General features: G+C 45.9%; 1 protein-coding gene across 2 annotated transcripts in view; it reads right to left on the bottom strand.

Annotated features, from left to right (window-relative positions):
- ADAMTSL3 (ADAMTS like 3) overlaps positions 1 to 20872 on the bottom strand; it is a 2432792-nt gene that overhangs the window by 1264954 nt on the left and 1146966 nt on the right. For both annotated transcript variants that reach the window (XM_085644288.1, XM_085644289.1), the window contains exon 5: positions 13042 to 13087. In XM_085644288.1, coding sequence (XP_085500414.1) covers positions 13042 to 13087 — 46 coding nt within the window. The remainder of the gene's footprint in view (positions 1 to 13041; positions 13088 to 20872) is intronic.

Raw genomic sequence — 20872 nt, 5'->3', positions numbered from 1 at the left:
TTTTATTGAGATCAGGACAGGAGAACGGGACAACACATAATAATTAGAATAACAGGTGATTAAACACATTGATCAAATCGAACAGGCAATACAATAAAGAGCATGTATATACAGATCGGCAACCGTATCAGTTTTATCAGAATCGACTCAATGAAAAAAAACAAAGAGAGAAAAAAAAAAAAGAAACCCCATAAAAAACCGCCCCCCTCAGTCTTTACTTAGAGTTGATGAGCCCCAAATTCTGTTAGTTTTTTGTAAAAATTTGTGGCCTCTGATCTTAGCTAGAGAAGTTTCCATAGTGTGAATTTCTTTGACAAGAAGCCACCACTCCATCACATGTGGAGGGTTGCAAGAGATCCAGGCCCTAGCGATAGTAAGTCTGGCACAACCAATCAGGATATTAATAAGATCAGTTTGTGAGGCTAAAGATGGATGATTCAGCAAGGGAGTGCCAAGCAAAACATTAGCCAAGCTTATTATAATTGGTTGTGTCAAAATCTGCGTAATACCCTGGCTAACTTTAGACCAGAATTCAGTGAGTCGGGGACACGTGAACATCATATGTTCGAGATTAGCAGCTAGCAGGTCACATTTAGGGTACCTTGTCCGTTCACTGCTGGAACTATTACTAGACCATTTTGAAACTTTTTCCGGAGTATAATATAGCTGAAATATCGTTTTATACTGTTGTATACGTAAGCTGGAAGATTGGACCGAGCGATTAAAACTAATAAGTGAAGATGATATCTGGTTAGCTGTGATATTCAACCCCAAACGGGAGCTCCATTTATCCGCGATATTCCCGCAATCGTCCGTTTTGAACGATGTGAGAACTTTATAGCCTAGACTAATAAGTGATCTAACCTTAGCAGTGTAGAAGCAATTCCATATATCTGAGTCTTCGATTTTAAGTAACTTTATTTTGCGTATTAAGTAGTCATGTATCTGAATGTATTTAAACTGTGCAACTGAAGGTAATTTAAAGATTACTCTTAGTGACTCAAAGGCCAATAGTCCATCATTACCATAAAGGTCACCGAGTGTTTCGATTCCGGCAGCCTTCCACTTATGAAATATACCGTCATGAAATATGTCCGGAAGACCGGGATTCGCCCATAGAGACAGTTGAGGATGAAAAAAAGACGTATTACATTTGGCTAAAATAAGTTGCCAAATTTTAACCGTGTCTCTAATCGTCTTAAATTTTACCCGTTTGAAATAGTTTGGGTCAGTAGATTTGGCTAGAAACATATTGGAGTCCTCGCCGAGGGCGAATTGGTAACAGTATAGCGTTTGTATGTTGCGGATAAACAGGCCACGGAGACGGCTCAGAAAAGCAGAGAAATAATATACTCTAAAATCGGGAAAGGTCAAGCCACCTTGGTTGATAGGTAGTTTAAGAAGACTAATTGACCTGCGGGCCTTCTTGTATCCCCAGATGTAGCTGCTAAGGATCCCATCAAGCCGTTTAAAGTATGCGTTACTAACAAGAAGAGGTATGGACCTGAATAAATATAAGAATTTTGGTAGTATGTTCATTTTGATTAGGTTGATCCTACCAACCATGCTTAAGGGGACCTTGTGCCATTTTTTTAGCGTTGTAGCGGTTTCTTTAAGAAGAGTCTCATAATTAAGTTTGATTATCTCATTAGTGTCTGAAGAGATTTTAATACCAAGGTAAGTGGCTGTTTTGCAGGTCCCTACTATTTGAATCGATGGTTTATAATTAAGAATAACTTGTGTTTTATGTGAGTTGAGTTTATAGCCGGAGACTAACCCGAATTTGTTAGCCTCCTCAGTGATTCCCAGTATAGCTGATGGAATATTGGTTGAATAGACCGCAATATCATCGGCATACGCCGTTATTTTTAATTGTTTCTGACCGTGTATGAAAGGGGTAATATTAGGATTCGCTTGTAATGCCACGAGAAAAGGTTCGAGCGATAACGCGAAGAGCAAGGGTGATAATGGACACCCTTGCCGAGTACCACGGGAGATGGAAAAGCTAGAAGATGTTAGCCCATCATAGCAGAGCGTAGCTGAAGGACGGTTATATAAAGCCTGGAGCCATTTAAGAAATCGACCATGGAATCCCATAGTGATCATTGTTGACCAGAGAAATTCCCACCCCACTCGGTCAAAGGCTTTTTCAGCGTCCAAGAGAATCATACCGAGTGGGGTGGGTCCAACCCTGGCAACATCGAATGCGGTGATGGCCATATTAATATGGGCAGTAGTATCTCTTCCCATAACAAAACCATGTTGGTGAGGAGACACCAGAAGAGGAATGAGTGGAGCTAGTCGGGAAGCGAGTACCTTGGCAAAAATTTTGGCATCTGTATTGATGAGTGAGATGGGTTGATAGGATCCACATTGATCCGCCGGTTTACCCTTTTTTTAAAAAAAGACAATCCTGGTTGTGTTCCAGGATTTAGGAGCCTCCCCATTTATCCCAACATTACTGATCACATCAGTGAGTAATGGTAGAATTTCCTCCGAGCATTTTTGGTAAATGTCTAGTGGGATAGTATCCTCTCCAGCAGCTTTTCCTAGGGGTAGTGAAGCAATTGCTTTCCTGATCTCTTGCTCAGTGATATTTTCAGAGAGCAACTCCTTGTTTTCGATCTGGTTTCCTTTAGTTATGTGAGTGTCTAAATATTCTTGTATCTTATTCAGATCAGGATGCTCCTCTGGAGTGTATAATGTACTATAAAATGCGACGAATTGCTGGAGAATCTGTTCCGGTTGGGTGTAAACCAAATTGTTTGGGCCCTTAATTTCCTTTATAAGGGTTTTAGATTTATCATCAGCAATTTTGTATGCCAAAATTTTGCCCACCTTGTCCCCGTTCTCGTATTGAGATATATGGAATTTTTGCAAACTATTTAGATTTTTCTCCATAAGTCTTCTTTTAATATTGAACTTAGATGAAGCTAACTTTTGACATATGTCGGAGATATTTGGCATATCCTGTATCAGAGCCTGTGACAACTGGTTTTCGAGCAGAGTTATGGTGTTGCTCAAAACCGCCCAGCCACGTCTATTTAATGAGTTTTGTTTAAAGATTTAATGAGTTTTGTTTAAAGAAACTTCCCCATCTTTCTACTCACCAGGTATTTCCCTTTGCAGCTTCTTGCATCTGGTGCTTCTTTTCTCTGACATTTCATAATGTGGGGCATTGCTGTGCATCTTCTCACAACAGTGTACTTTTCTTCCCCAACTATGCACACCACAAGGTACTACCCCATGCAACGTTTCATGACATAATACTTGCCTTTCCTACCCTTTTCACTTCACTGATACTTCCCCATGCAACCATTCAAATCACGGTCTTCCCAAAGTTAGTACACCATGGGGTACTCCACAATGCAACGTCTCATCACAGGGTCCTACTAGTCCCAACTGCACATACCACAGGGTGCTCCATGCATACTACCTTTGGCAAAAGAGTACTGCTCTTTCCCTAGTTTACACCAACAAACACAACTGTACTAAATTCAAATCTCTATGGGGTACTACTTTTCCCCATATCCATGATATTAAGACATTCACAAGTAGTAAGTATCTACCTACACATCAATATGCAGACGGGCAATACAAGTTATTCCCCAAACTGCTACCTAAACTCCATGAAGAGTCAAAAATAAATGTTAAATATGTACTTCCAAAACAACCTGCAGAAGTATACTTTAAACTTGGCAACCTGTCTTGCAAGACTGAGTATTCAGCACACCACAAACATTAGGGGTGGGTGACAAATTCTGCTCCACTGGTGGAGTTCCAGCCAAATTCCACCTACCCCCATGTGGCAGAGTTTTGTCTAGTGAGCAGCTAGCCAATGGGAAGTTGGCAAGCATGAGTGGCAAGCATGAGTAAGATTTGGCATCTCCTAGCGTGATTTCCTGTGAGATTTCCCCAACACGGGCAGTCAAGGACAGTCGGGACAAATCGGGTCAGAAAGTTGCCACTCCAGTAGAAAATCTACTTGAGCAGTAGCAACATCAACTTGAGAAACAGCCCCCTCTAGCATGCTGCATGGTACCATTCGTGCTGATTTTTCAGCATAAAACGAGTTCCCGGCTCTAAAAATCAGCACGAGCTGCACAATATGCCTAATTTTGCCAGTTTGTGGAACTCCGCGGAATCTCGCAGAGTTTTCATGTAACTTCGGGAAATTCCATGGGATGAAAGTCCACCAGTTCCGCCCAACACTAATTAAAATAAACTGCAGTTCCTAAAGAACAGGGGTCACCTTACATGGAAATTTTATATCCCACATATGCATTACCAGTATGAGTATATGGCAAATGTCAATATGCAACAATCACCACTTAAACTATACCCCAGCCTAATGAACCTCACTGTTGGTTGGGAATAAGGCACATTTTTTAACAGAAGCACATAGAATAATACAAACGTCATCAATGCCAAATAACCCTGCTGAATAATTTCCTGAATGTCATATTTTAATATTGCAATTGGTCAAATGCCAGGCTTGGAAATAGCCTTACTACTGTTTCTAAATTGAAATGAGACCGTGGGTAGTCTTTCTTCAATGTCTCTAGGCCTGTCCCACTTAAAGATCAGCTTACAAACCTCCTTCATGATGTTAAAGTCAACAAACCAATCGCCTTCACTCCAGAAACCAGGTCTGTAATCCAAGATGATGACAAGTTTCTCCCACGAGAAAGTTGTGCTTTTATGTCCCACATCACTACACCACCTTCTTTCTAGCACTGACAGCCATGTACCAGAGAGGACAGTCCCAAATTATCTTCTACTGAGCCCCGTCACAAGACCTTTGTCCATCACCTTGACCACAACGCTAGCAGGAACGATGGCATCTCCTTTGGTAACATAAAATAGCACAGAACCTTCCGAAGGTATAGACTAGCCTGTGCCCTAGTCCATTTAATGGAGCACTCATAATGCACACTCACCAACACTGCTCCTAATGTCATAGTGTACGCTGAATGTATTACTGCCTAAAGCTCCATGGGGCATTCAGAATTATGCTTTATTGTAAAGGAGATATTTTGCTTCTTCCACTGTCCCCACAGCACTGTCTTCACAAATTACCTTAATAGAATTGCTTTAAGCTTAGAACTATTTACTGGGACACATCTCCTCAGTTTATAACTCCCCTCAGCTGGCCCCTTGTTCTTGCCAGACCTTGCCCATCCTCCTCACTGGGCTCCTCCTGTCTAGCAGCTTGAGCTGATATCACTTGCGGTGGGTTTAAGGATGGGCAGCGCCAAACTAGTGCTCCGTGAATACAGAGCTATGAGAAATTGGATTATTGGTTGAGGGGGTGAAACACTACTCAAGCAGCAACCACAATCATCGTCAGGGTGAGGCACGAGCAAATACCCCACATTAACCTATGCTTAACTGCCTGTTAGCTTAGCACAGAGAAGTCAGCCTTAACTTAGAGGCAATGTGTAAAGTATTTATGCTGCACTTCAAACAGTACTAAAGTGAAAACACGACACAAGATAAATCAGACACCAATTTAGATAAATAGTGCAAATCTTAATAAATAAATTAAGACCAAAACAACAAAAATTCAATCATTAGAACCGGAGAAATACAATTTTAAAGATTACGTGAACATGGTGCCAAAGTGCAACTTGCAGCAATCTGGTTGTACAAGACTGCGAGAAAGTCACAATTTCAGGCTGACCGCAATGGAGTGCTAGTTATATACAATGACCAGGGTAGTCCTGCTGTAACGTTACCTTAGCAGTCTAGCACAAAGAGTCCTGTTTGCAGTGGAGTGGGCCATGAGGAGCAGGGAGGCATTATGGAAGTTCCAGTTGTAGCACGGTGAGTAGTCCTGGTGTTGCAGATGGTCATTGCTGTACCGAAAAGATCCTGTTGTCATCATGAATGGTCGGGCTGGAGCTTCGCAGTGGTGATCCCAGTGAGTGGTCAATCCTGTTCACAATTGGGAAGACCCCCAAAAGCATAAATTCAGGTTCACTGAGGCCACACATAGGGTCCAGGACCTAAGAGGTATCATTTTGGGGTCAGAGGTTATCACCAGCTGGATTTTGGTGCTGGGTCAGGTGGTTGGGAGCCTGTTATGTCCCTGCGGCTCTGAACAGGAGGACAGCATACTAGCTCCTCTTCAGAGCAACTCTGGGAGTCCTGGGTTCAGGTGCAGGTCCAATTCCTCTGACTCAAGCAGGAGGGCAGCAGGTCAGAAATCCAGCAAGGCAGCCTTCTAGCAAGCCGGTAGTCCAACAAAGTGGCTGTCCTTTTAGCAGCACAGTAGTCTTTGTTCCTGGCAGAGTCTCCACAGCTCCAGAAGTGTACCAAAGAGTTGTCGCCTGTGTTCCAATATTTATACCAGGTGCCTCTATTTAAGTGGGAGAAGCATCTAGAGGTTTCCCTTTGAAGTGCACAGGTTTCCTGTATCCCCTGCCCTTGTTCCAGACTAACAACATGGGGTGGGAAGCCATTTGTGTGGAGACAGCCTATTCATGTGTAAGTAGGGCTGTGCACAACTCTGCCCTTTCATCCTGCCAGTGATGGCCTATCCAGGCACACCTAAGCCTCTATTGTGTGTGGCTGTCTAGGAAGTAAACACAAAGCCCAACTGTCAGCTACACATAGTCATGTGACCCAGAGGAGACAGGCTGCGGGAAATAAATGGCTAAGGTAGGAAAATGCCAGATTTCTATATGTGGCTTTTTTCTAAACTGTAATTTAAAATCCAACTTTATCAAAAGTGAGGATTGGTCATATCAATTCCAAGACACCAAACATGAACTGGTTACCTGTTCTCATTTGGAAGTTACAGCTTATTAAATGTAATAAGGCAACTCCAATGTTATGCGAATGGAGAGGTAGGCCTTACAGTAATGAAAAACGAATTAAAATGTTTTCCAAAACAGGATATGTAAAACTTACAAGTACAAGTCAAACATTTTATATACATTGCCCCTTGGGCTGTCCAGGCCCCACCCTAGGTGTGACTTATATGTATAAAAAAGGAAGGTTTGGCTTTGGCGAAAGGTTGATTTTGCCAGCTGGGAATGGCAGTTTAAAACTGCACACACAGGCTCCAATGTTAGGCCTAAGGCTTGTTTAAAGGGCTACTTAAGTGGGTGGCACAATCAGTGCTGCAAGCCCACTAGTAGCATTTAGTTTAGGGCCCATGGGCACATTTAGTGCCACTTTACTAGGAGCTTACAAGTCATTTAAATGTCCCAAATGAATTTCAGCCAAATCTACCATGTTTTAAGGTGAGAGCACAAGCACATAAGCACTGGTTAGCAGTGGTAAAGTGTGCAGAGTCCTAAGAGCCAATAAAATCGGGTTCAGAAATCAGGAGAGTGAAGGCAAAATGTTTGCAGATGACCTTGCAGATTGGTCCAAAACAACCTTGCTCCAGCCAAAAGCCAGAGTAGGCTAATCAATACCTTGATGAGCTTCCCTGCTTAGGTGATAGATCATGGATGAAGGCCCTGTTATGCCACGGCACTTGTCAGTTCTATGCTTCTCTGAACTCAGTTGGATCCCTCTGTCTGCACTGACCCATGGGAGACCCTTCTTCTCATTTGTGGACATAATCTGTGAAGTGCCTAAACTTTATTGGCTCATAGATGCATCCTAGTAGGCAGACAGTACCACCATGGCCAACAAAGTGATGTGGCTCAGTCCACACCTTGGATCAGACTTCTTGCCTCAACCCAAGGAAAATTTTGAAATTTTGACTAGTGATCAGCAACAAGTTATATTTATGAATTGTGATTTGTCAGAGAATGATCTTCAATGCAATTATGTATATATAATTTCTTGTAACCGATTATTTTGCTAAAAGTGTAAATAAAAAGTTTTGTACACTTCCACGATCATGCTGCGTCTAGACACAAAGGTTGGCCAACTTAGAATGATAGAACAAATAGCACAGTTACACCCTTCCAAAATGGTGGTCACATTGCAGAGCGACCTCTGACCCTGTCACCAGGCAGGTCGCTCCCCTCACCGCCGCACAGCCCCTGGGAGAATCGCGCTCCGCTGCTCCAGCCGCTTGCCAGGTGATCGATGTGCCCCGCACTGGTGTGTCCCTGACTGCTGTTCGATTGTACTTTGTGCCTTCTCCCTTTTTTTCCTTCTGTATCCCCTCCTTACCGCCCTTACTTGTACCCCTGTGTCCTTCATTTTTGCCTTCTGTACCCTGTGTGTCCCTGACTGCTGTTCGATTGTACTTTGTGCCTTCTCCCTTTTTTTCCTTCTGTACCCCTCCTTATCGCCCTTGCCTGTACCCCTGTGTCCCTCATTTTCGCCTTCTGTACCCTTGTGCCACCCCCCTCCCTGCCCCCTCGCTTCCGTTTTTCCTGCTGTTTTTTTCACCTCCGTTGGCCCGCGACCCCGCCCCCCTCGACCCCATTGGCCACCCCGCTCCCACCTCCCAGCTCCTCCTCCCTCCCTCTGCCCTCTTATGGAGGCCGCGCAGCGGTAGAGAGAGCGACCTCTGACCCTGTCACCAGGCAGGTCGCTCCCCTCACCGCCGCACAGCCCCTGGGAGAAACGCGCTCCGCTGCTCCAGCCGCTTGCCAGGTGATCACTGTGCCCTGCACTGGTGTGTCCCTGACTGTGTGTCCCTGACTGCTGTTCGATTGTACTTTGTGCCTTCTCCCTTTTTTTCCTTCTGTATCCCCTCCTTACCGCCCTTACTTGTACCCCTGTGTCCTTCATTTTTGCCTTCTGTACCCTGTGTGTCCCTGACTGCTGTTCGATTGTACTTTGTGCCTTCTCCCTTTTTTTCCTTCTGTACCCCTCCTTATCGCCCTTGCCTGTACCCCTGTGTCCCTCATTTTCGCCTTCTGTACCCTTGTGCCACCCCCCTCCCTGCCCCCCCGCCTCCGTTTTTCCCGCCGTTTTTTTCACCTCTGTTGGCCCGCGACCCCGCCCCCCTCGACCCCATTGGCCACCCCGCTCCCACCTCCCAGCTCCTCCTCCCTCCCTCTACCCTCTTATGGAGGCCGCGCAGCGGCCGCTCAGCGGGCACGCCGCTGGCGCGCCGAAGACGCACCTAAGGCAAGCCATGACCCCTGGCCCCCGCCAACGCCAGCCCACACGACGGACCTACGACGCCGCAACCCTCAACGCACTCAACACCGGCCAGAACACCACCTGCTGCCGGGCCGCCCCGAAACGCTTCCACGGACCCTTCACTTGCACAACCTGCAAGTTCACCTGCCTCCGAACATACACCGCGCCAGCCAAGCCAAATCCCAGCAACAAGCACCTCCAGTGCATCCTGCTCAACACCCGCTCCGTCCACAGACACGCTGTCGAACTCTGGAACCTCCTGGACACAACCTCAAAAGACATCGCCTTCCTCACTGAAACATGGATGAACGCCTCCTCAGCCCCCGACATCGCCATCGCCATCCCGGATGGATACAAGATCATCAGGAGGGACCGCGTCAACCAGACCGGAGGAGGCATCGCCATCGTCCACAAGAACACCATCCGCATCACGACCGACGCCGACGACAACTACGCCACCGCCGAACACCTCCACTTCCAGATTCACACCGACCCAAAGACGACCCTCAGAGGCACCCTCGTCTACAGACCCCCGGACCACGCACACAATTTAGCGAAGACTTCACGGACTTCATCAGCCCACACGCCCTCCCCTCCACCGACTACATCCTCTTAGGGGACCTCAACTTCCACTTGGAGAACAACAAGGACCGCAACACCGTCACCCTGCTGGACAACCTCGCCAACCTCGGACTCAAGCAACTGGTCAATACCCCCACCCACTACGCCGGCCACACGCTTGACCCCGTCTTCTCATCCAGCAAGCACGTCACCTTCAACCACTCCACCGGACTTCACTGGACCGACCACAGATGCGTCCACTTCAGCTTCAGAAAAGCCACAACCCACCACCACCCGCAACAGGCCCCTCACAGAAGCTGGAGCAAGATCACCACCGACCAGCTCACCACCGCCCTCAGCCAGAACCCCCCTGCCAGCACACCGGACCCCAACGTTGCAGCCCGCAACCTCACGCAGTGGCTGACCGCCTGCGCCGAAGACCTCGCACCACTAAAGAACCCTCCCAGCAAACCCAGAAACAAGAAGGCCCCCTGGTTCATCAGCGAACTCAAGGACTCCAAGAAGACCTGCCGCACCCTCGAGAAAGCCTGGCTCCTCGACCAGACCACCGACAACATGAACACCCTCAAACACGCCACCCGCAAGCACCACCAGCTCATCCGCACCACCAAGAAGAAATCTCTGAAGGATCGACTGGACAACAACGCCCACGACAGCAAGGAACTCTTCAGCATCGTCAAGGAGTTCTCCAACCCCAGTACCGGCAACAACGACATCACCCCCTCACAAGATCTCTGCGACTCCCTCGCCTCGTTTTTCCACCGCAAGATTGCCGACATCCACAACAGCTTCGGCACACCACCCTCGCACCCAAGCGCCGAACCAACGCCCCCCACCGCCACTCTCCGCACCTGGACCACAGTGACCACAGAAGACACAGCCCACACGATGAATACCATCCACTCCGGATCTCCGACTGACCCCTGCCCCCATCACGTCTTCAACAAAGCTGCCTCCACCATCGCACCCCATCTTCGAGACGTCATCAACACCTCCTTCAACACCGCCACCTACCCGGAGAGCTGGAAGCATGCCAAGCTCAACGCCCTACTGAAGAAACCAACAGCAGACCCCACGGATCTCAAGAACTTCCGCCCCATCTCGCTCCTCCCTTTTCCGGCCAAAGTCATCGAGAAGATCGCCAACAGACAGCTTGCTGCCTTCCTCGAGACGAATGGATCCTTCGACCCCTCGCAGTCCGGTTTCAGAGCCAACCACAGCACCGAGACCGCCCTCATCGCAGCCACCGACGACATCCGAGCCCTGCTCGACAACGGGGAAACTGCGGCACTCATCCTCCTGGACCTCTCCGCAGCGTTCGACACTGTCTGCCACCGCACCCTTGTCCAACGCCTCAGCAACACCGGCATCCAGGAGAAGGCACTGAAGTGGATCATCTCGTTCCTCGCCGGAAGAACACAGAGAGTCCGCCTCCCCCCGTTTCGATCGGAGGCCACCGAAGTCATCTGCGGCGTCCCGCAAGGATCATCACTCAGCCCCACCCTCTTCAACGTCTACATGAGACCCCTCGCTATCATCGCTCGCCAACACAACCTCAACATCATCTCTTACGCCGACGACACCCAGCTGATCCTCTCCCTCACCAGTGACCCCGACACTGCCAGAACCAACCTCCACGAAGGGATGAAAGACGTCGCCGAGTGGATGAAGAACAGCCGCCTGAAACTGAACTCAGACAAGATGGAAGTCCTTATCCTGGGACCATCACCATCCGCCTGGGACGACTCCTGGTGGCCCCCAGCCCTAGGCACCGCCCCCAAGCAGACAGACCACGCACGCAACCTGGGCTTCATCCTGGACTCCTCCCTCTCGATGACCAGACAAGTCAACGCCGTCTCCTCTTCATGCTTCCACACCCTCCACATGCTCCGCAAGATCTTCCGATGGATCCCGACCGAAACCAGGAAGACGGTCACCCAGGCCCTCGTCACCAGCCGACTGGACTACGGTAACACCCTCTACGCTGGAACAACAGCCAAGCTACAGAAAAGACTCCAACGCATCCAGAACGCCTCCGCCCGACTCATCCTGGACATCCCCCGACGCAGCCACATCTCCAGCCACCTGAAGGACCTGCACTGGCTCCCCGTCAACAAGAGGATCACCTTCAGGCTCCTCACCCACGCACACAAGTCTCTTCACGACCTGGGCCCCAAGTACCTCAACGACCGCCTGACCTTCCACACGCCCACCCGCCAGCTACGGTCTGCCAGCCTCGCCCTCGCCGCCGTACCACGCATCCGAAGGGCCACAGCCGGAGGCAGATCCTTCTTCTTCCTGGCGGCCAAGACATGGAACTCCCTCCCCATCCACCTTCGGTTGACCCAAGACCACCTCGCCTTCAGGAGACAACTCAAGACCTGGCTGTTCGAGCAGTAGCAGTCCCCTCCCCCTAGCGCCTTGAGACCCTTCCGGGTGAGTAGCGCGCTTTACAAATGTTTTTGATTGATTGTTTGATTGATCTAGATGTAATGGGATGGTTGTCGAAGAACATTATTTCATACATTGCAAAGGTGGCTCTCATGTTTCGTCTACACGCTGCATCTAAATGTAATGGGATGGTTATCTAAGAACATTATTTCGTACATTTCAAAGATGGCTCTCATGTTTGGTCTACCTGTAATGTACCAGTCAGAGTCATCTTGAAACAATACAAAATAATATTCCTAAACGTTGTTGGCCCCTTTTGGCTTTGCCGATGTTTGTGCTGCCATTCTATAAGCATAGGCTAAGCAAATGTGATAGAAGAGGGCAGTAGGCAGCAAACCTGCAGCGGGTAGAAGGGTCGACAGTAAATACTGGTTACAAAGCTGTTAATGAGAGAGAGCTAAAGTTGTCCATAGCGGTACACAAAAAGCAATACCACATAAGAAACCATTTTGATCTTCAAATTAATTTCTGGCTACTGTTATCTAAATGCTTGCAATTGTAAATGTCAATGCGATTTCGTATTTGTCTTTACGGAAAAGGTTAGAGATGGCGGCTTAAAAACCATTAAAGATTTGTTCGTATTTCTTTCTTTGCTTTCGTCCTTGTAAACATTCTAAAACTGAAATACAAAAACACGGACTACATAAAAACCAAGTGTTTGCAAACCCTCTCAAAAGTGTAACATCCTTGCAATGCATATAAAACATTCTGAATCACGTATTGGCACCAGAGTGCAGCATACCAGAGAGCATTCGGGAAGTGTAAATTAAAACCTAGTGTTGGCAATTAGGCGAAAACCCAAATAATAAAATTAAGTCAAACAAAAAATAGTGAGAAGAAAACAAGGCACAAGAGATTAACAAAATGTGCTGGTTATATTAAAATTCACATTTTTCTATGTCTTGGCTTGGATTCAGAAGAAAAAAGAAAAATAAGGCAACCTACATTATTACTGCACGTTCTGTAGCGAATATTCCGCCCTTCACAATTCCTAAAAACAAATAACAGAAATTATTTGGTTGCAAAAATTACACATAAAAAACTGCATATATCCTTTTGATTCCAAAATCACAAGCTGCACCAGAAAAATAAATTCAAGTCGAATTCTAACCACCTCTTTGATATTGGATGCATTTCTGTGCCATTAATTAAGTGATAGATGACAGAGAGAAACAGTTGCTCAATCAGCAGTGAGATCAATGACAGACTTATTGAGGTGGTTTGTTATGGGAAATCCACCAAAAGATTGAAGTTTCTGGACCACCTGCTTTTTGCATCCCATGCATCACTTAGAGGTCGGGGATTGTGGTTTTCCATCACAGTGGAATTTCCACTGTCTCCCCATTGGGATAATCATCTTGGCAGTGAAAACACTGATGGACATAGTTAGAAGCCAAAAACCAGAAATAGCTCAGCACACAACTCAAGTTCATGTATTATGGACAGAAGTATATGTCAAAATCAATAAACAAACAGGTATGTGATATATCCCAAAAGATTCATGATAAACTTCAGTATCTTGATGATGAATTTTTCTTTATTTTGTTGTTCAAGTTTTCCCGATTTAAAAGTACAGCATACAATTCATAGCCGACGCGGCGCGTTTCGTCCCAACGGGACTTCTTTAAGGCTACAAAGATATACATACAGGACATACATTATTATATACAATTAAAAATACATAAAAAAGACAATTATCAATAAGAGATCTAAAGTACTTTCTCAATACCTTTGTATGTACAGTCAAAGCCGTGGATCTATACGGACTTAGGGATATATTCATATAACAAATAGGAAGTATCAATAATACAATTAAGGAGGATCTAACAGAGTTTCCCTGTTATATGAATATATCCCTAAGTCCGTATAGATCCACGGCTTTGACTGTACATACAAAGGTATTGAGAAAGTACTGTATATAATAATGTATGTCCTGTATATATATCTTTGTAGCCTTGAAGAAGTCCCGATGGGACGAAACGCGCCGCGTCGTGAATCTTTTGGGATATATCACATACCTGTTTGTTTATTGATTTTGACATATACTTCTGTCCATAATACATGAACTTGAGTTGTGTGCTGAGCTATTTCTGTTGTTTGCATTTTTTGGGTCACACCAAATACTAGGGACGCATGAAGGTCACGTCCCTGGCTCTTTGCACCACATTTTTGTTTATTCACATTATTATACTAGCTTGATTGGTGCAGGTTTTCTAGTGCCCTGATCTTCTTTTTGCTGTTTTGTATTATAGTTAGAAGCCAAGTCGGCTAGATTTTCTTCTTTCTAAGTCCGAGATGTGCACCATGGCAAATCTGACAGAAAAGTGCTCACATTTCCTGAATACATTTGGAGGTAACTCCCAGTGCATCTCATCTAAGAAAGTTTTATTTTCTTGAAGAAAAGCCGGGGTTGGCAGGGCCTGTCATAGTGCTTTTTTTGCTTATGGTGGGTGGGGAGCAACAGAGACAATAGTAGGATGGGAGGGAAGAAGCAACACAAACAACAGGAGGGCGGTGGTGGGAAGAAAAAAGCAACATGGACAAGGGTAAGTAGCAACAAGGAAAAGGGTGGGAGTGGGAGGGTAAGAAGCCACACTAACAGTGGGTGGGAGGTGGTAGAGAATGCATTAATGAGGGTGTAGGGGAAGAAGCAACACAGGTGGGAAGAATAAAGAAAACAGTACCTGAATCACAACAAGTAGTGAATGGACAGTGGAAGGACACTAACCAAACTAAATCAATCAGTACTTGGTCCATGCTTCAAATGAAAGAAGAGGGTGTGACAATTAGGAGGCAGCAAATAGGAGTGACAATGAAGCTAACAATGGGTAAGCGATGGGAGGGCTCCAAGCCCCTTTTAGCAAACAATATGCCTCACAATGACAGCAAGTGCACTTTTGGCAGGGGAGACCGTAAAAGGCCATTAATACAGCAGTAAACTTTAAAGGATGTCAGCCGTGACAGAGATATTGCCACTTCATCCCAGGCTTACAGGAGCTGGTCGCTAATGCCTTAATTAGGCCACAAGACTCCAGCTTACTTCCCTAGTAATTGCTTAGTAAGGTACTGTTGGTTAGACAACATGAGGTCAATGATTAATTTAGGACAAACTTGACCTGGTTGGTCTTTGTTTAATGACAACCTTAGTGGGTAGTGTTTGAGAGACAGTGTATAGAGCATAAATTAGCAGTTGTATTCCCAACGCTTTGTGTAATGAACTCTGCTTTTTCATGTATGTGATAAGTCATTATGTGATATTTATGAGTCTCTTGGCTGTCTTTGGAACAATATATGGATAACATGAGTCTATTATCAAGATCATTTGGACCCTGGCGGGTGGCCTGTCAGCCCTTCAGTTAGTGGAGACCCTTGCCTCTGCTCTCAAGATTGGGGACCAACTGCAAATTATTAAATACCCATATGCTTGGCGAGAAGTTCTCAATCTTCAGTGCACCTGCTAATTTGATGGAGATTGTGAAGGTAGAATAGTATGTCAAATTAGTACAATAAGCTATATCAATATCATAGATACACTGAAAAAGCAGGAGATCAATATGGTACTTAAAGTGGCTTTCAAAATAGGCAAAAAGGCCTATACCCACCATATATGTTCTACTCTCGGTCTCATATGTGATCAGTCATCAAGATCTTTTGTATCTGAAAGTCTTGTAGTATTACTTAAATCACTTATTTCCAATTGTATACATCCATTAAAAGCTGTTCTCCATGTCTTTCAAAAAACAGATAAAGTGCCAACGTAGTATGTTAGTCTATATTGTTTGTCTCTATTGCTCCTAGATACCAAAACATTTTGTTTTATCATCTATCACTCTTTGCATTCTTATGCTATTCCTGAAAGTCACTTGCATTTTTAGGTCTCATTACAGATAGCTGTAGGTGTTTGTCGGAGATCTCAAGTCATCAACACACACTCACAAATGCATATACACATGTATACAGGACAAGAATTGTGGGCGTTTGCATCAGTTCTCTTGAGTCACTGGCTTTTGCCACTTTTTATGGGTTGGCATTGGTTGAATGTGCTGTTTATAATGCTAAGGCATTTTGTCGAAAGTTACATGGGCCTTTAAGTCTTCCCCTATGTAACCTATACACTGTTCTGCTGCACTATCACTGTTACGGTGATTTCCCCACCGCCAACTTACAATCCACCCACAGTGCAGGACGATACCCCCGCTTCATTGACTTTCTTGTCTATCACACTTGTAGCATTGCTTGTTGAATTACTTCACATGCCTTAAAGTCAAGCCATTCCATAATGGCCAACAGGTATGTGAACACATATAGGGTGGTCTACAAGAGTCAGCTATAAGTGAGACTTAAGAAGAAACATGCTTCAGACGAATATGGTTTCACCACTTCTAGCAGAGTGGTGATGTTAAGGTTAGGCGAATCCAAAGATTCAAAATATAATATCTACGGCTAGGCATCAAAATGTTGCACTCACCCTACAGTTGCATTAAAGAATACAAATACACTGCTAGCCCAATAGAGTGGTGTGTACATTGAAGAGCAACATGACAAAATCTTTGAAATATCATGTGGAAAGTGAAATATTAAAGAGAAAGGGATAGATCTCATTGAAGCAGTGGGCATTGACAAGTGTGACAATAGCAGAGAAGAATCTGACAAGGAAGAAGTGGAGAGACTATTTTGGTGAAGGTATCACTTGTGCTTTTCAAAACTAGCACCTCACAAGCTGGCAGTAGACCTAAACCCAGCAGAGCAGCCACGGAAGGGGACAAGACTGCTCCCACACTGCCATTCTGGATACAAATACCGAGCCAATGCCCTGATCCAGTCCAAACACCACCCATTCTCTTGTCCTGTACCCAAATCAGCACCACAGCTGCTGCCAGTATGGTACCCCTCAGCCAAGAACAATGCAGCACATCTGTGCCCCATAAAACTGCTGTCCAACATCACTTTCCCCAATCTGCGGAAACACGCAAATTGTCTGCCCCATCCATTTTCCCATCCACAGGCAGCATTTAAAGTTGTGCCCCTTATTCGCTCTCCAAAGATGCAAGTCTCCTCCCCGTTCCCCCCAGCCCAATACAATGACGATTAGTTATTGCATGCCACTTCCTAGCACTGCACAAGGCTTCGAAAGGCAGCCACACATTGAGCACCACCAACTACTTTCTGCAAAGTGCCTCTCCCTGGGAGGGGGAGCAGCACCCCACAGATCGTGTGCTCTAGGTGAGAACTCCATAACCAAGGAAGCTCATGCTTAAAAGACACCGACAGCGCAGACTGGCAGTGGCTATGGTCTGAGGCAGCATGGCATTCAGTGCATGTACCCCAAAGTGGAGTAATCAGAGATGTTCCAGTAACCATGATAACAACATGGCAAAATCGGGTGCCTGCCTAATGAGTTTAAAAAATGTCAAACAGGGGTAAGAACAGTTGCTGCAGCCATTATGAAAGTTGGAGAGATGACAAGGTAATCTCACTCCAGTCACTGCCTTCAGTCTCCTCGGCAGACCTCATTGCAGCAGTCAGCCAAAGACTACTAAAGCCTGATCAAGTTGCATCAACTTTCCTTAGAAAACCCAATGAGCCGAACCAATCCTGGAACTGCTCTCATGCTGTTTTCAGCACGAGAGAAGTGGCAGAATTGGTAGAAGCAGACTCACCCAGCGCTCCATTTGTAATTAGGAGCCTGTGTCTAAAATCCGCCCAGCTGTAAAACACCTCTGATTTTTTAAGTCTCTAGTGCGCATGTCGGGCTGGCCATAGCAAGAGAGCCAGCCAATCCAACATGCGTACGCCGCACTTTAGTGTTAGCCATCATCTCTGCTGCCAGCCTGCCAATCATCAGAAATCACACCAAGCTCCGCCCACACATGGCACTTATTGGTAAAAATGTAATACCCATTTTATGAATTTACATTTGCTGCTGTGTGCCGCTTGCAGCAGGCTGGGTGACACTCCTCTTCCCTAGAGGAGGAACCGCTGCTGTCAGAGCCATCAAAGCCTTCCCCTTCATGCAAACTGCTGTGGGACTCTGCCACTGGAGAGTCCGGCAGCTGGTTGCTGACAAAGATCAGAATGCATCTGATACTGACTCAGCCTGTGAGCCTCCCAGCCCAGTTTCATTCAGAAGAGCACATTGCTCATCTGACCAGCGAAAGCGGCCATACAGCGGTCTAAGCATTCCACTTCTGACCTGCAACTATCACCTTTGAAGGTCACATCCATGCAGTGATTATGATTGCCGCCTCAGAACTCGCGCCTTCACCAAGAGAAATCCTAGCATAGCAGACCCCCCGGCGGACCCCCGGCATCACCCTGCTAACTTGGGTTCATCAGCTTGGCTAAACCAACACTGTGCGCCAGCCGCTTTAAGGCAAATAAATCTAATTGATGGGGATTATTGCCTCGTGTTCTTCATTGTCCACAGACCGCCAACTATGACCCAAGGATAGCCCAGCGCAGCCCATTGCAGACCCAGTGACGGGAGTCACGAGGCTGCCACCTCCGCTGTGTGCTTGACTGAGAACAAATCGGTCTCAAGAGACCGACATCAGCTAACTTGGTAAATGATATCGGGAGCACTACTTTCATGCTCCGACAGCCAGTGAACTCCTGGGCCTCGCTCAAGGCTCTACGTATAGATTATAAAAGAAGCAAATGTGCTCCCTAGAGCCCTGTGATTACCTGGTTTATTAAAGATCATTTGAGAAATACTTAAGTGATTTTTGTCGTCTTGGTCTTGTTTGGTTCAGAATATAATAAGCTATAGCTCTAAACCTGTGTGGAAACTTTTTGTGGTATATTAATTGTTAATGTGTGTGTGTGTTGCACAATTACTTTACACATTGCCTCTTTGTATACGCCTGCCTGCACTGCGCCAAACGACCAGAGTGTAAGCACAGGTTATTTCATTTGTGTATTGAGCTTACTTTGACTAGAGTGGTGGGTTCTGCCTGGCCAGGGTGTATATCTTAGCCAAGAATAAAGTCCAATTCTAACAATTGTATTTTTTAACTTTCTATAAACAGTAGTAAGGGAAAAACAAGTAACTGCATCACATCTGAGTGAAGATGCATCCTGTCCTCAGGAGGACACCAGCAAGAAACTCAGATTAAGATATCATCAACAGATTTTGTAGTCAAATGTTTACTTTGTGAGCTGCATTTTAATGTATGCCATTTTACTTTTTAACTATTTGTTGATTGTATCTGAACAACATCCTGCTCGAAATTGTTGATATATGGTCCAAATGTTGTTCAAGCAGCAGGACACTCTTCCCAACTAAGGGGTTGAGATGGCCCACTGCACAGCCCTTCTAGCTGCAGTAGAAGGTCAGACCCTTCATCTCACGTGTCTGACAAGGATAAAGTACAGGCATATAGGATGTTTTTTTGCTAGGATTGGATTAATTCTAAATATGTTCATATTACATTTATGAATTCAGTTTGATAGTCAATGTGCACCCCTTCTACAGCCTGGATTTGAACCCGGTCAATATTTGCAAACACCTTTGACCTATGCACTCTGACGTCAGAAGGACACAAGGACAGACCTGTTCTTGGCACACTCACTACAGTCCTCCTTTATCAGCTACAAGAAGGGCCGGGCTCTTCCACGAATCCGTCCATTTATACATACTTTTTTTCTGTTCACAACATTTAAAGCAAATTGTATTTTTTTATATTTATTTTGATACATTGGTTGAAAGGCACGCTAAGTGATGTAAATAAGACAAACCGGAATAGCCATGATTAGCTGTCAAACAATCACAGCATAAGAACAAACTGTTAATTTACTTTTGGAGATCAAAGAAAAGTTGAAATGACAACCCCGGGCAGCTGATGGGCCCTGAACATCACTACCACGAAACGTGGGATTGAAGGCAGCGCGCGGGAAGCTGCTTGCGTCAACATTGACGTTTTAAGAAAATGAACGAAATTCAACTCTCCGAACTCGCACACAGCCACGGCAAGGAGTAGGAAAAGCTGAACAAAAAGAGGTGGTTATAACTGTAGAGCACAAGTTGTCCATAGTAAAATATAAAAGTGTGGGCTTCTGGGGGTGCGAGGAGGGAAATGTCTCCGGCACTGTAAACAGTGAGGCAGAGCCGAGGTGTAGCCAATGGGCAATGGCGCACGTGTGTATCACCCAGCAGAACAGGCATTAGCAGCAAGAATGTTTCAAATACAGATAAAATGTTTAATGGCATTGGAAAAGCACGCATTTCGAATATCTTTCATCACCGCTAGTCTACCATTATTCAGTCTATCGAATCAATTACCATAATATGCTTGAATGGCCTGTTACCCCGCGGCTCCTCCACTAAGGTGGAAGAGCGTCGCCCCACTGCTTTTTTGCAGTGAAAGACAGAGAAAATAAAATGAAATAACTTGTGTTATTATCATTTTATTTTCTCCTACCTCCACCCACAGCTTTGCGTGAGGGGGTAGGGGCAGGGCAGAAGTGGTAGCATCCTCCTAAAGTGTGCAATGACTGCTTCGAAATCCCTCTCAGGCCGCACAAAACAGTCTTGCGCACTTCGCAGGTTCTCCATGCAGGCTGCATTACAGGCTTACAGCCTACGTGGAGAACACGCCCAGACCTTCAGTCAGCATCTGAGCGCTGAGAAACGGTGCTCGGCCAATCACAACGCTGCTAAGGCAGCATTGTGATTGGCTGACTGGGACCCTGGGTGTGCTTCTTGTGGCCGGGCAAGGTGGATGATGAAGCAGAGACGGGCGAGGAAGCAGCAAAAGGGTAAGCTTTTAGTTTTTTA

The sequence above is a fragment of the Triturus cristatus genome, chromosome 3_1 (assembly GCF_964204655.1).
Source record: "Triturus cristatus chromosome 3_1, aTriCri1.1, whole genome shotgun sequence".
Lineage (NCBI taxonomy): Eukaryota > Metazoa > Chordata > Amphibia > Caudata > Salamandridae > Triturus > Triturus cristatus.
This window is presented reverse-complemented; position numbering and strand designations above follow the sequence as displayed.